The 13990-nt window shown below is 39.5% G+C and overlaps 1 protein-coding gene across 1 annotated transcript in view; it reads right to left on the reverse strand.

Moving 5' to 3' along the window:
- The window catches only part of reps2 (RALBP1 associated Eps domain containing 2), a 28086-nt gene that overhangs the window by 13755 nt on the left and 341 nt on the right, over window positions 1–13990 (reverse strand). Inside the window, exons 3-11 of the mRNA XM_039607538.1 lie at window positions 7450–7573; window positions 6797–6972; window positions 3248–3356; window positions 2737–2843; window positions 2510–2651; window positions 2332–2395; window positions 546–714; window positions 405–458; window positions 99–177 (exon numbers count right to left, since the gene is read on the reverse strand). Coding sequence (XP_039463472.1) covers window positions 99–177; window positions 405–458; window positions 546–714; window positions 2332–2395; window positions 2510–2651; window positions 2737–2843; window positions 3248–3356; window positions 6797–6972; window positions 7450–7573 — 1024 coding nt within the window. The remainder of the gene's footprint in view (window positions 1–98; window positions 178–404; window positions 459–545; window positions 715–2331; window positions 2396–2509; window positions 2652–2736; window positions 2844–3247; window positions 3357–6796; window positions 6973–7449; window positions 7574–13990) is intronic.

Consider the following 13990-nt stretch of genomic DNA (forward strand, 5'->3'; position numbering starts at 1 on the left):
CAGCTCAAAGAGGTGAATCTGTTTTACATGTGACTTTAATAAGCATAGCTTTTTTACATTTGTTACTTAAAAAAAATTACTAATTGCTTTATAATTACCTTGTTTACTGGATTCTTCTTTCAAGTCTTGTTTCGTTGAGGTCAAGCTTGGCTGGAGTCTCTGCATAGTGCTCGGATCCTAAAAAAACATGGCGCCAAGAAAATCAGGACCTGCACAGACTGAAATGGTTTAAAGTGTGCATTTCAGGAAGTAAAAGATGCTCTAAGCTCAACCTGTTGCCTGGTATGCAATGTAGTTGACCCTAGTTGTTCTGTCTCGTGTTCAGCTTGCTAGTGCCCCCTACAGGCAACAGGATGAAACTCCAAATAAACATTTCAAACAACACCACTGACGATTTGTTTTACCATCTGATTCAGCCTCCGTCCAGGATCCTCGAAGACAATTAAAGGCCCTGCACTCTGTTGAGAAAGCACGGTATAAAGAGCCTAAGTCTGAATAAATTCATAACCCAAATAATTAATTTTTGCTACTTGTGTCTGTCGTACTTCAGGAGGGTCCAGTATGTCCTCTTCATGCTGCATGAACCCCGGCCGCAGGCTGGGAGGCAGCGTCTCTGGGAGAGGGTAACCATTCTTTCGGGCCACAATCAAGTGGAACGCTGTGCAAAACTCAGAAAACGTGAGAGCCCCATCTCTATCCACATCACTCAGCTCCCTTGAAAAGAGATGACACACAAAGAATATATGCAAAACCTGAGAATGGAGCTGTAAGACAATAATAACACATTAAAGCTATATGAAACTCTTCTGTTAACACTTTGCATTTAAGTTTTGTGGAAAGCACTTGATAATCTGTTCAAAATTCTTGGAAAATATAGCTTTCTTTGAAACTAAATCTTTATTTAAAAACAGATAAAGATTAATTTAGTAGCAGGCATGCAGTGCACGGACCACAAAGACTACTTAAACCAGTAATATGTTAGAATCAGTTGAGTAGAAGTATATAAATTACACAGTCTCCAGTTTCATAAATTTGTGACATATTACCAAGTTCTTTCCAGGAAACTATTATAATTACAGGGACATTAATCTGAAATTATACACCAGTAAAATGAAGTGTTGCCACAATGTTTACTTGGCCTTTTAAACATGATACTGCATTAGCGGTTAGCAGGCATTCTGTATAGATTTTGTCTTATTCAAAATGTATTACAAGTGAAAGCTAAGCCATGACATACTGTATAATAACATAAACTGTGAAGATATAAGCAAATACTCTTCTTTCAACATTACAGAAAGAGTTTGACACTGACGCCAAGCTCTGCTGGCAGGCAGTTAGCAAAGCTTGAGAGTTATTCTGATAGCCTGCTTCTAGCATTATAAGCTAAAGCTAAGCTAACCTGCTGCTAGCTATATCATCATATTTTTCTTTCTTAATGTTACTGAGTTAACAAACAAAAGCATAACAGCAACACAGCAAAAAAAGGAAAAAATCCCCAAATGTCCAACTTTTAAAAACAGGGAGTAATAGCCTCATGTCTTTATGTTCAAGGTTTACTTACTCAGTCACAGATTAGTTACATAAATAAGCTAATTTGACATTTATGTTTGCTGATCTCTGTTCCATCCCAGCAGCCAAGATAAGGTAACCTAGAAATACTGTAGACTGTATATACTTGTATTCATTTATTATTATTAAAATGACATAAACTACGACACCATGAGTAAATATTTTGGTGCCAATAATATAATTTGACCACCAACCACTGTTATATGGCATTTCATGTTAATGTTTATCTGCTTACAGCTTAATTCTTCACATCTAGCAGTGAGTAGAATTACGTGAAGGCAAATAATCATAGTTCCAAGCATATAAGACTGTAATTTTGAGACTGCCTAAACTGAGCCTTACTCAATTTAACGATCCATTAAGAAGACTACTGTCTTCGAGAGTGGGGTATAGTTTGATGTCTGAGGCAAAAATAAGCAGGAGCTTTTTCATCTAACTGTGCCAAAAAAAGAGAACAACAATATTTAAAAAAAAAAAAGAAGTTTTAATTTCAAAAAGGAGGACATTAAACCATTTTTCCAGTTCAAACTAATGTAATCTCATCTTCCCCCCTTATTTCAATAAATAAAGAGTTAAAGAATGTTCCTGAGGCGAAACCTTTTCCCTTTGAGGAGGAGAAGTGTAGCACTGGTCTGCACTTTAAAAACAGAGGCCTCTGTCTGCCTCAGAGGGCATGCTGAGGCTCTTGGCTGAAAAACACCCAACTGACCCCAGAGCAGAACAAGGACACAGACAACACCATCATGAGTCAGCAGCACTTACCAAATGTGGGACAGCTCTGGAATTGGGAGCTTGGATTTTGTGAAGAAATTTTTTGCTACAGCTCCTTGAAATAACAAAGTGCAAAAAACAGTGAAATACTTTTATAGCAAGATGTTGTTTTTAAAAAAAAATAAATCTTTAGACGAATGCATTTGAGGTGCAGGTGGGGTGTCCATACCCAGGATGAGAGCCCCCAGGTCAGGCTGCAGGCTCTTGAATTGATTAGTGTAATACTCCAGCTGTTCCTCTGTGATCCTCCAGGGGTCATCCTCAGTATAGTCTGAAACACCCTGCTGCTCGAGCCTTTCTACTGAGGAAGCCTGAGCACATACAGAAAATCAAAGTGGCATAATACAGACTTAATAAAACATATTTGTAAATCTTTAAAGAGAGAAACATCAGTACCTGAGCCATAGCTGGATGCTCCACAGTGGGTTTGGTCCCGTATTTGCTTGGCGAGGAGTGCTGCTCCAGCTGAACGATCGGCCGAGAGGAATGTTTGCTTTCGTAGACTGAAGGATAGAAGAGAAAAACACAGCTTTGACGGAGGAGAAACCTGAGACTGACATGCAATGATTTCCTGCTGATTACACTCCTGGAAAATATGATCTGAGAGAATGAGAGATTTACAGATCAAAAGGAACCGTGAGAAGAAAGAAACTGAAAGTTTCGAGGAATGAACAGGTGTCAAAAACTCAGGAAAACCTCATCGTTTTCATTTGTCAGTCCGACTTATTTCTTAATTACAAATGTACAAGCAAGCTCCAAACATGCTAAATCAGACAGTTTATGGTACGTGAAGAATCTGGAGAACTCTACAACAGCACAGATAGTGGAAGAAATACAACTTAAAAGGGAAAAAAAGGGGTTTTAAAATTCCGATTTCCAGCTTTAATAGGAGTAAAAATGATCTCACCGATTTGCGGGTCAACTCCATTTCTCTGCTTGGCGTATGGGTAACTGCGATATGTCAACGGCGAGCGAGGTGGTGAGCTACACGGGGATCGTGGTGGCGACCAAGGTTCCTTTAAATACAAGGACGGTATAAATGAGGGGTGGGTAATTAATTTTACAAGCAGCCCACATGAGAAACAAATACTGTTGCAGACAGGACAAACAAGTAACCTGAACTTAGTTGTGATCAATAATAATTTCATCTGTCTCAAACCGTGGAGGAAGTATTTGTTATTTCACACAAACAAACCAGCATGTAGCACGTGAACATTTCTCCAGGTGACTCAACTGTGCTATGTACAGCCTAAGATTCTGCCTAACTAAGTGGCCGATGCTGTTGCTAGTATTTATATTTGTCCACAGTGTGCTCTGCAGTTTTGTCGCCCCAAAAAATTGGTTGATGGTGGAGTTTCTCCTGGGTAGGAGGGAAGAACGGTACCAGAAAGTACAATTACAGCCATTTTGGGCTGCGTCAACACGTTGTCAACAATAAGTTATAGCAGATTTGCAGTTATGACGTACCTACAGCATAGATTTAATGCAGAGGTCTAAATCAAAAACAGCTTACACAGACCATAAGATGTGCGGCATCAGTAAGAAGAACAGGGACACCATGAATCACTGATAAGTCTTAATCCAGATGTCAGTTTTAGGCTGTTATATTTCTTCAAACCATTTTTTAAAATTTGCAACTTGTGCTGTAGCAGAATGAAAAGATATAAGTAACAATATTATGTTCGCAAATCCCTTGGCTAACTAAAGGAGCTTTCTTACACATAACTACATAAGCTATCTAGCAGCTAAGTTGTTATTGCCTACCGTCACAACACTTAGTTCACCCTCCAGTGGGCTAGTTTTTCAGAGTATGACATGTTTGCATTCCATCTTTGTAGTCCACCAGAGCACCAATGATAATAAAGTTCTTTATAGAATTCCCACTTACTACACTGCTGGGTTCATAGGGGGCCCTTGCAAGGTCGTCTAGAACAGCAGTCCCCAACCCTTTTTTGCACGACGGACTGGTTTAATGTCAGACAATATTTTCACGGACCGGCCTTTAAGGTGTTGCGGATAAATACAACAAAATAAAATGATACAACCAAGACAAAAACTGTGGTATTTTGTAAATATGATTATAAATGCGAATTCACTGTGTTATTGAGTAACTTTATTAGCAGCATCCTCCTGAAATGCGCCAACAACATTGAGAGTAACATCCTCCTTTCTGCCCCTTAAAGCTCTCTGGTCGCTATGGTAACGTGTAAATATTTCTTTCAAAATAAGACACACAACTACAACACGGGAAAAGACCCAGGGAAACCGAGTTAACAAAAACCCTGAAAACCATAAATTTCACACCTGAGCCTCGTCTCTCGCGGCCCGGTACCCAATGACTCATGGACCAGTGGACCGGGGTTTGGGGACTGCTGGTCTAGAATAAATGGGGCTTTATGCACATTTTGTGGGCTAAACATTTTCGTCACCTGCGAATTATGATCAAGACAATAGATATAGTTAAAGTTTTTTTGTATTTTTATTAATGCAGTCAGTGTTAATCTCGTTAAAATGACGTTAACGCTATAACCGCATTAACGCCGCAAATCTCCGTTAGCAGGTTAGCACAGATTGCCCCGTGCGTGGGGCTGGACGGTGCTAACGCGTTAACGAGCTAACCGCGCTAACGCGTTGCAGCCCCACACACAGGGCGATCTGTGCTAACTTGCTAACGGAGATTAGCGGCGTTAATGCGGTTATGGCTTTAACGTCATTTTAACAAGATTAATGCTGACAGCACTAATTTTTATAGGTTTTGATTGTAATAAAACACCTTTCTGGGAGTATTGGGGACATGACAGTATCACAAGATATTTTACGGAACCCCATATTTTTATTTTACTCATGAAATGAGTAGTTAAACTAACCACCAACTAGAGCTGGGCGATATAAGATTTTTTCATATCACGATATGTTTTTTTCATTTCAGGCGATAACGATATATATCACGATATAAGCCAAATAACTATATTTGTAAGATTTAAATGTGCCGTTGCTCACAAGTAAAATGTGAAATAATTAGCAGCTTGTTTTAATTAAAATATTCATTTCCCATAATAAGTTCAACAGGGTAGATGTACTTAAGGAACATCAGACTTCAGTTTCAGATAAATAAAGGCAAATATTGCAAACTACACAAAAGGCAGCCGCTAAAGCGTTTAAGTTTCAAAATAGAACAAACAAAACAGACCACTAAATTGTCAATTCCACTTAGAAACAAAATATTAATTCTAAAAATAAATTTTACAGAAGAACAGACAAAATTGACTAACTTTTGTCAATATCAAATAAACTGAGAACTAAAAGGGAATTCTCAATCTCTCCTTGTTGTATAGCTTAGCTTTTCAAACAGTTTTAACAGTTACTTTAGTCTGACAAAAGCCGAATGACGAATTAGCGCTTTCAGTCAGAGATTGAGCATGCACCGCTTTATTGTATTTCCAGACTTGCTTTCGGCACAATTTACAGTGCGCGCTACTCTGTTTTTTGTCAGACTTGAAATAGCCGAAATACCTTCACACTACGGAACTTCTGTGGCCCTTCCGTTCGACAAGCTCTCCGGAATTGGAACCATCATCTGTTTTTTCTTCGGTAACCTTCGCTCACGCTCTCGGTTGATTTTTCTCTAGTCGGCAAACTCATTTCCTTCATTACCTGGGCTGCACGGCTGCAAAAACAAATACACATGTGCGCCTTGGCACTTGTGCTGTACGTAACAAGTCACGTGACGTGACGCTGCGGCTGTGATTGGTTCGGCTCTGCGCTACTTAATTTGGATTGGCTGTTCTTTTTTTTTTTTAGAGGACAAGAGAGATGAGGCCTATCGCAATAGTTTAATTTTTCTATCGAGAAAAAGTTATTTCGCAATACATATCGTTATTGTTTTATCGCCCAGCTCTACCACCAACCATATGCACCTAAAGTTTAGCTATCATCTGCCATTAGGCGGGAACATTATATTATGAAACCTTAACCAACCAAATAACATGCGCTAGTAATTTTATTTCAATTTGTTCACGTTATCCATCCTATATTTGAAAAATATAAATACAAGGCTTTTGTCTTTAAAAACTAGGTTAATACATATTTTTGCAGTTTAGCTCCATTCACTTCTTCTCAGTTATGACTGTTCTGCAAGCACCCGTTGCTAAAATGCAAAAAACACAACAAATCCATGACACTGATGCAAAGGTTTGACCCTGCTGGCATAACTAAGTTACTGCAATTTTTGATCAGGAAGGTCTACTGTCATCCACTTCTAGTAATTCTGATTAAGGACAAACTGACTGAAAGAGGCTTGTCTTCTCTAATCTCTCATGAACTGCTCCAATGATTAGAGCTGACTGGAATGTATTTGTATACTTCTTGGTCATACTGCATAGCTGCACTAAGCTATAATAACTTTGACACATACATACAGACCAAAAGTAGCAGATGGCAGTCCACACAGGCTTACCTTCTTGTCTGTGCCGGCCTCCAGATGTCTGAAGGTGTTCCTGTCTGCTGGAGTCCAGATAAGAGAACCGAGTGCAGAGCCACACTGTGCGCCCTGAGCGTCCATGCTGGGAGGGACAGTCGAGTATCGCATCTCTGGTTCATTCTTCAGACCAACAAATCTAGGTAGAGGTAGATCTGGAGCGACAAAACAAAAATCATTGATAGAAATTATGTATTATTTATTTCGATTGACACCAACTCAAACGCTTAAGTGGATATACAGTATAAGTGTTTTTTAAATTTGTCTCATGATTTAGGCCTAGCACAACGACCTTTGATGCAACTAGAATTAGCACAAGGGAATTAATCAGGATGAACTTCTTTACAGGCTTTATTCTGCTGAGGAGAGCTACTACTGCACACAAAAATGAATATGAACCAATAAACATATTCCTTCTAATAATCCATGAAGCTATGTGGTTTTCCTTGTAGCTTTCCTCTTTGGGCAGGGTGTGAATGATTGTGTGCTCCTTGTAATAAGGGCAAACCCACTTAGCCCTTTCCATGCAACTCCCCTTTCATCCAGATTAGGCCAAATCCTGCCATGTTAAGATAATCTCCTGATCCCCTTTTCCTCTCATAAGACGCCTCCTCTCTGAGCAGCAGACTTACTGGCGGTTATGCTCTCCAGGCGAATGGGTAGACCAGACTGGGCAGCTGCAAGCAGCTTCAGAGCCACGTAGAACTGAGATGCACCAAAGTAACCCAGACGCTTTGCTCCACACACCTCGGTCACCTGAAAAAGATGGAAAGTTTGAAAAAGACTTTTGCATTGTGAACAACTGAAACCAGCTGAAACATGCTACGACCAGTGCCCTGAATTTGTGACACAGTTATCTACCTCCAACAATGTCATACATCTCAGCTTTCATGCTGCCTGCAGTGACAGAAATATAATCTAGCCAGTGCTAGTTTAAGCATGTGGTTATTTTACACCCTGATCAAGATAATGTATAGTAGAAAATTATGGGTAAATAGAATAAAACTAGAAGAAAAGTATGCAAGAGATCAGAACGGTGTAATCTGTTTGTCCTTTTCTGTTTTGTTTCAAGGTACAATGCTTCCTGGGAAGCGCAGCAGATTAGGATTATCTGGAATAATAAAGAAAAAAAAGATAAAATATAATTGAAAGAAAATGTCTGTTTTTGTAAACAGTCGCTTGAGCTACAGTTGAATCAAGGATGTAATACTGAATCAAGTAATAACACCTTCTACGCTCTGTTTTTAAGATATTATGTCAGACTTAAGGAAACCAAACAGTAACCTATCTATCTACCTAGCTAAAATACCAACCAAACCACATTTTAGCTTAATTTAGCAAAAAGGCTAGCAAAAATTTGACAAAGGTTAGCCTGGCTTTGTTTCCTTTAAAAAAAAAAGACACCTTTTGTAGTCCTTTAGTTTTTCACCACACATTTATTAATAAAGGGACAGCTCTATGGCTATGCTAAGCATATTAGCACAGGGTTTAGCTTCTCTTAGCACTAGACTAGAGGTAGCAAACTCTGACTTTTAGCTTTTTAAAAAAAATCCTTGTTGCTTTTATACCTTTTAACCAATCACTGATTAATTAAGCAATACTTGTGATATTACAGTCAATTTTTTTAGCTAAGCAAACCATTAGCTTACAGGTGTCAAACTCCAGGCCTCGAGGGCCGGTGTCCTGCAGGTTTTAGATGTGTCCTTGATCCAACACAGCTGATTTAAATGGCTAAATGACCTCCTCAACATGTCTTGAAGTTCTCCAGAAGCCTGGTAATGAACTAATCATTTGATTCAGGTGTGTTGAAACAGGGTGATGTCTAAAATCTGCAGGACACTGGAGTGACACCTGGAGTTCGACACCCCCCATTAGCTTAACGTAAATCTACATATAAGGCAGTGAAGAAAACAATTAGCATGGTAACACTATTTATCACTATCATTTTAAATAGCTTAAAAATGAACACAATAAACAGTACATGTACATTTAATTCAGAAAAAAACTCTTAAAGCAGTTTTAAAGTAACCCATTTTGTTATTACTGGGTAAGCTAACTGTTTTGTTTATGCTACTTCTTTTTGGCCATACATCCCTTTATTGTTTGGCTTATTTGTGGGTGAGACATTTCTTCTAAATTGAAATGTAAACTTTAAATTGTGTTGGTGTTCTTTCCCTTTCAAACTGTCCCAGCAACTCAATAAGGCACCCTTGGTTTTATCACTAGAGCACATTTTCCGCCAAGGCCAATGCCATCTTGCAAATTTTACAGTAGCTTAAGTGTTCTGGATCCTCACCAAAATTTAATGCCCTCTTCTTCTGGCTGTTCTCCACATCTCCACTAAGGCTGGATTCATGAAATCCAGATACATATTTTATTGTGGCAACAATGGAATTAAAACCAGTAACACAAACATGTTTTCATGAACTGACAAAATCCAAAGCAAGGTCTACTTTTTTATAAGTCAACAAAAAAAAGCCTACATGAGCCCATTTTAGTAAACATTTAGTGGTATGCACTTCTGAAATACGAAGAACATGGGGCCCTGTTCCTATCTATTGTCTAATGAGGCCAAAGGGCTCATGTTGCCTTATGAGACATTATTTCTGCTTGACCTGCAGTGTATTCATTAAACAGCTTTCACAGGGGCAGGACATCCAAAACAGCTACAGTCTTGTGAGAAGAGGCTGAGCATACAGCCGGAGGTCAGGTCTGCAGCACTGATGTGTGCGCCTGATTTCAGCGGAAAAATGATAGATAGTGAGGTTATTGCAGGAAGAACAGCGAAGGCCTTCAGGAACCAGACTGACAGGTCAGATCTACGGCCTTAGGGGAAAGTTATTTAAGGAAGGTGGAATGATGCCAGAAACATTTCAGCGCTCGCTACGTCAACACTGGTGCAACTTTGTGGATACTACTGAATCTTATGCCTAGCTGAAGATGTAATTTTAGAGAAGAGACATGTTACTCAACATATTAGCCTGTAGTACTAAGGAAAATAATCTGACCAGATCCACTGTCATTGCTGATAAAAACCACAATCAGCATTTGTTAGCAGTCAGGAACTTCTTTTTTCCTCTTTACTTTTACACTTTAATGTAAAAGTATTTGACTGATGTGCAAAATGCAAGATTAATCCATGGGTTCACATCTATTGTGGATACAAAAAGCAGTCTGGGTGGCATTGATGTTTCAACTGTCAGCAGTTAAGCCAGATTTAGCTTATTGTTTGTTGTGGTGTTAAGCATCTGCTGTTTCACAGGCACAAAGCACAGAAATCAGCATTTGACTCTTAGGAGTAACTTGAGTTCTGGGTTGGAAACAAGCAGCAGCCCCCAGAGCTGAAAAATAAAATGCCAAAAAGTGAGAATGGTTCTACAATTTCATACCCAGTGCAGAGGGATTATTTATAGCTCACCTGAGTTAGGACATTATTAGGAAAATAGACACTTTAACTGACAGGTGGATGTCGACATGTACAGCTGTGGCTGGCAGCTCCTGTTCAACTCAGTCATAAACTGGACCTCTCGACTGTGGTCGGTTTGCCCCAGTTTTGGTGTGTGAAAGTATTCTAATAATTAGTATATATATGTATATGTTGTCTCTGCAGTGTATGTGTACTGTTTAACTGTATAAAAAGTACTAAAAGCAAGACTGTATTTTGATATTTTTAAATATATTGCCAGTATAGGATTGGGCCCCATTTGAAATTCAAAATTGTCTTAATTTTTCATGGTATAGATTCATAAAGGGGTGGGCATGATCAGCAACAACATTATGGTATTATAAACAAAACTCAGTTGGTACTAAGAGGTCTAAACTATGCCAACAAAGTACACCCCATACTATTACGCTAACAGAAGTGTTAACCGTTGATACAGAGATGGATCCATGCTTCCATGTTGTTTGCAGAAAATTATGACCCTACAATCCAAGTTTCACAGCAGACATCAAACCTGCCAGTGATTTTCCAATCTTTTGTTGTCCAATTTAGGTGAGCCTTTTGAATTGTAGCCTCAATTTACCATTCCCTTTTCCAGAGCTTTCTCTGTAAAATCTAGAGACGGCTTTGTGGGAAAATCCCAGCAGATCAGCAGTTTCGGGCAAATTTCAGACCAGCCTTGCGGGCATCAACAGCTATGCCATGTTCAAAGTCACGTAAATCACCTTTCTTCCCCATTCTGAGAGGTTCAGCAGGTCATGTCTAGATGCCCGAATCCATTGAATTTCTAGCATGTGATTGGCTGATTAGATATGGCCACAGACAAATAATAATATTATATTCCTATAGTCCAACCATCATACAGCAGGACCAAGAGGACAGGTCATCAGTCCATTGGAGGGGAAAAACCCTGACAACCAATTAACCACACTCTCCTAATTTAGCATCAGCCATTAATCTTGCAGGAGGTAAGCGCACTTAAACCTACTTACACATACTTTAGGCTTGATTAAACAGAATGTTATAGTGGAAAGAAAAAGTGGGCAGTGTTTGTTCAACTTAACAAATTAGTCAGCAAATTACGGTGATAACACTGAACGTTTGCACATCAACTACTTCTTTGCTGTGATGCATTATCTACTATATGCACTGCAGACTGTTGGAGGAACCCCTGGACAAACAATGTCATGACGCCATCTGTAAAGTACCACAAACAGTTTTTTTTTGCATTATGTTATGTAAATAGAGGTTTTCATACTAGACAACTTACATACTGATATATCAGTGATATGCCTTTTTCCATTAACATTTTCTATAAACAATCAGCTAGCAGCCATCAAACCAGGATGTGAGCACAGGAACTCTGACCACACCCTCATTCATCTGGACAGGTTTGACAGCAGATCTGTCAACACATCGTCTCTGTGCAGCAACCTGAACGTGGCTTTTATGCACAAACACAAGCCAGGAAAATGAACTACAAATGTACTGCGAATTGTATAGGTTGGGAGTTGGTCTCCATCAGAGTGCATTTACAGTGGCTGCAGTGGCTGTTATTTTCCCATGATAAAATGTTATGAGGGACATCCGCTTAGATGGCGGTAAAGTTAATCTCAGTCAATAGCAGTGTGACCCCAAGTCTTTATACATCCATTTAATGAGCACAACAGCTGACCTCACTGCAGCAGGCGGAAGCCTCGTGCTTTTCTATTTATCTGCTGTAAACAGATCAGCAAGGAAAAAAAGAAACTTCCTGTCTAAATTTACTAAATCATAAATCAGCAGAACACACCTCTACATACAGCACATGGTGGAAAATGTCCTTTGTTTTGGCAAATTATATTATAGCACAACCTCAAGAGCCACTACATGACATCTAACTCACAGAGGCAAGAGAGGACATAAGCCAGTCTCTGATACTGTGTGACATGATGACCCAGAAGTCAGCAGTGACTTCAGGAGTGATCGTGCAGGCATCCTGCCGCAGGGCCAAACACAGCTCCGAAGGCTGCGTGTCAATCACCCCCAAGTGGTGGCGGCGATCCAGGCCGGACAGGAAGGAAGTGCGGCTCAGTGCCAAACTTCCTGACACCCACGCAGAGACACAATAGCCTCCCATCGAAGGGAGCAGACCCCTTGGGACAGAGGGTGGCGTGAACGGAGACAGCGACCCGCTGTGCTCATCTGAGCTGGAAAAATGTGTTTTTATTCCTGTGATGGGTCAGCAAAATGACTCTCACTTGGTTCTTTCATGCTGGAGGCAGAGAGACACAGTTAACACCACCACTGCTATTAAGTTGTCTGTCAAGCTTGTCGGGTATCAGCCCATAAAGCATAATTAATAACACGCAAAGAAAAACAAGGAGCTCAGTATAAGTTTTAATTAAATTTGTTTACGTGTTAGTTTTGTCTGCTTTTAATTAGACCCTCATTCTTTCAGAAAGGATTTTGAAAGCATCGGTTAATAAAGTGGTGGGTTTTACAAGTTTTAAGATCCATAACCACAAATGATATGGTATATGCTTTAAATGTTGGACTATCTAAGTATTCTAAGTTTCAGATATATTGCTCTCTTTGTAAAACTGCTTTAACAGCCATTTATGTGCCATATTAAACCTCACCAAGTCTGAAGAATCTATATGTTTTATAATCCATCACAGTGAACATCAAGTTTATAGGTTATGATTTCCATATCAGATGAACTGCGGAGCTGAAATAACCAAACTGACAATTTATTTATTATTGATTGAGTTAAATTATTTCTGTTTTAAGATGTTTCAATCATTTGTCTAAAAAAAGGTTGCCCCAGTTTTACAAAAGTCCCTGTATCCAGATTACTTTGTGATATTTACTTTATCAAATCATAGTGATAAGAAACTCACTATGATTTCACTATTTCAGTCTGATGATGAACTGATGATGGATGAAAATGTGGTTTTCCTTCTACATTCAGAGTGCATGACTTCTGAGCAGACAGAATACTTTGTGAATATTATGTATATATCTATACAAATCTTATTTGCTGATGGATCAATATTGAGTTTTTCTTCACAAATACTTGGTGTTGGCTACCCAGAATTTAGTATTTAGTATCAACCTCTGGAAGTGAATGGTTTAAAATTTCAGAACCATGGTTGTTATTCTTAAAGGGGACGGCACAACAATTTGTAAACATAACTACTGACAAAGGCTGTTGTTGGTGCTGATCACGTCAAAAAATCCTTGGTTACAGTAAACAAGCTTACTAGAAATTAGTGCAAAAGGCCTAACCCTAACCTAAACTACAACATCTCCAAGGTGACATCTGAGGACCGACACAGCTACTAATGTAGTGATGAGACCTACAGACACATGCTCAGCTATACCCTCATATATGTAAAGAGACTGGCTTCCTGTGTAGAAGAGGAGGGGGAGAAAGAGGGTGTGTGAAACCTCCCCTCTCTCTCTCTCTTTCTCTCTCTCTCTCTCTCTCTCTCACACACACACACACACACACACACACACACACACACACACACACACACACACACACACACACACACACACACACACACACACACACACACAAAGAGATCAGAAAGGCATCACAATGAAAATGTGGCTCATTATTATACACAGTAGACCGCAGGCTCTGTGTCTCCTGCATCTGGGGTTTAGGGAGCAGCAGCCGCAGCCCTCAGCCCCTCACATTTGATAACATGAGCTGACCAAGCAGCCGCAGACACAAGCAC

The sequence above is a fragment of the Oreochromis aureus genome, linkage group 23 (assembly GCF_013358895.1).
Source record: "Oreochromis aureus strain Israel breed Guangdong linkage group 23, ZZ_aureus, whole genome shotgun sequence".
Classification (NCBI taxonomy): Eukaryota; Metazoa; Chordata; class Actinopteri; order Cichliformes; family Cichlidae; genus Oreochromis; species Oreochromis aureus.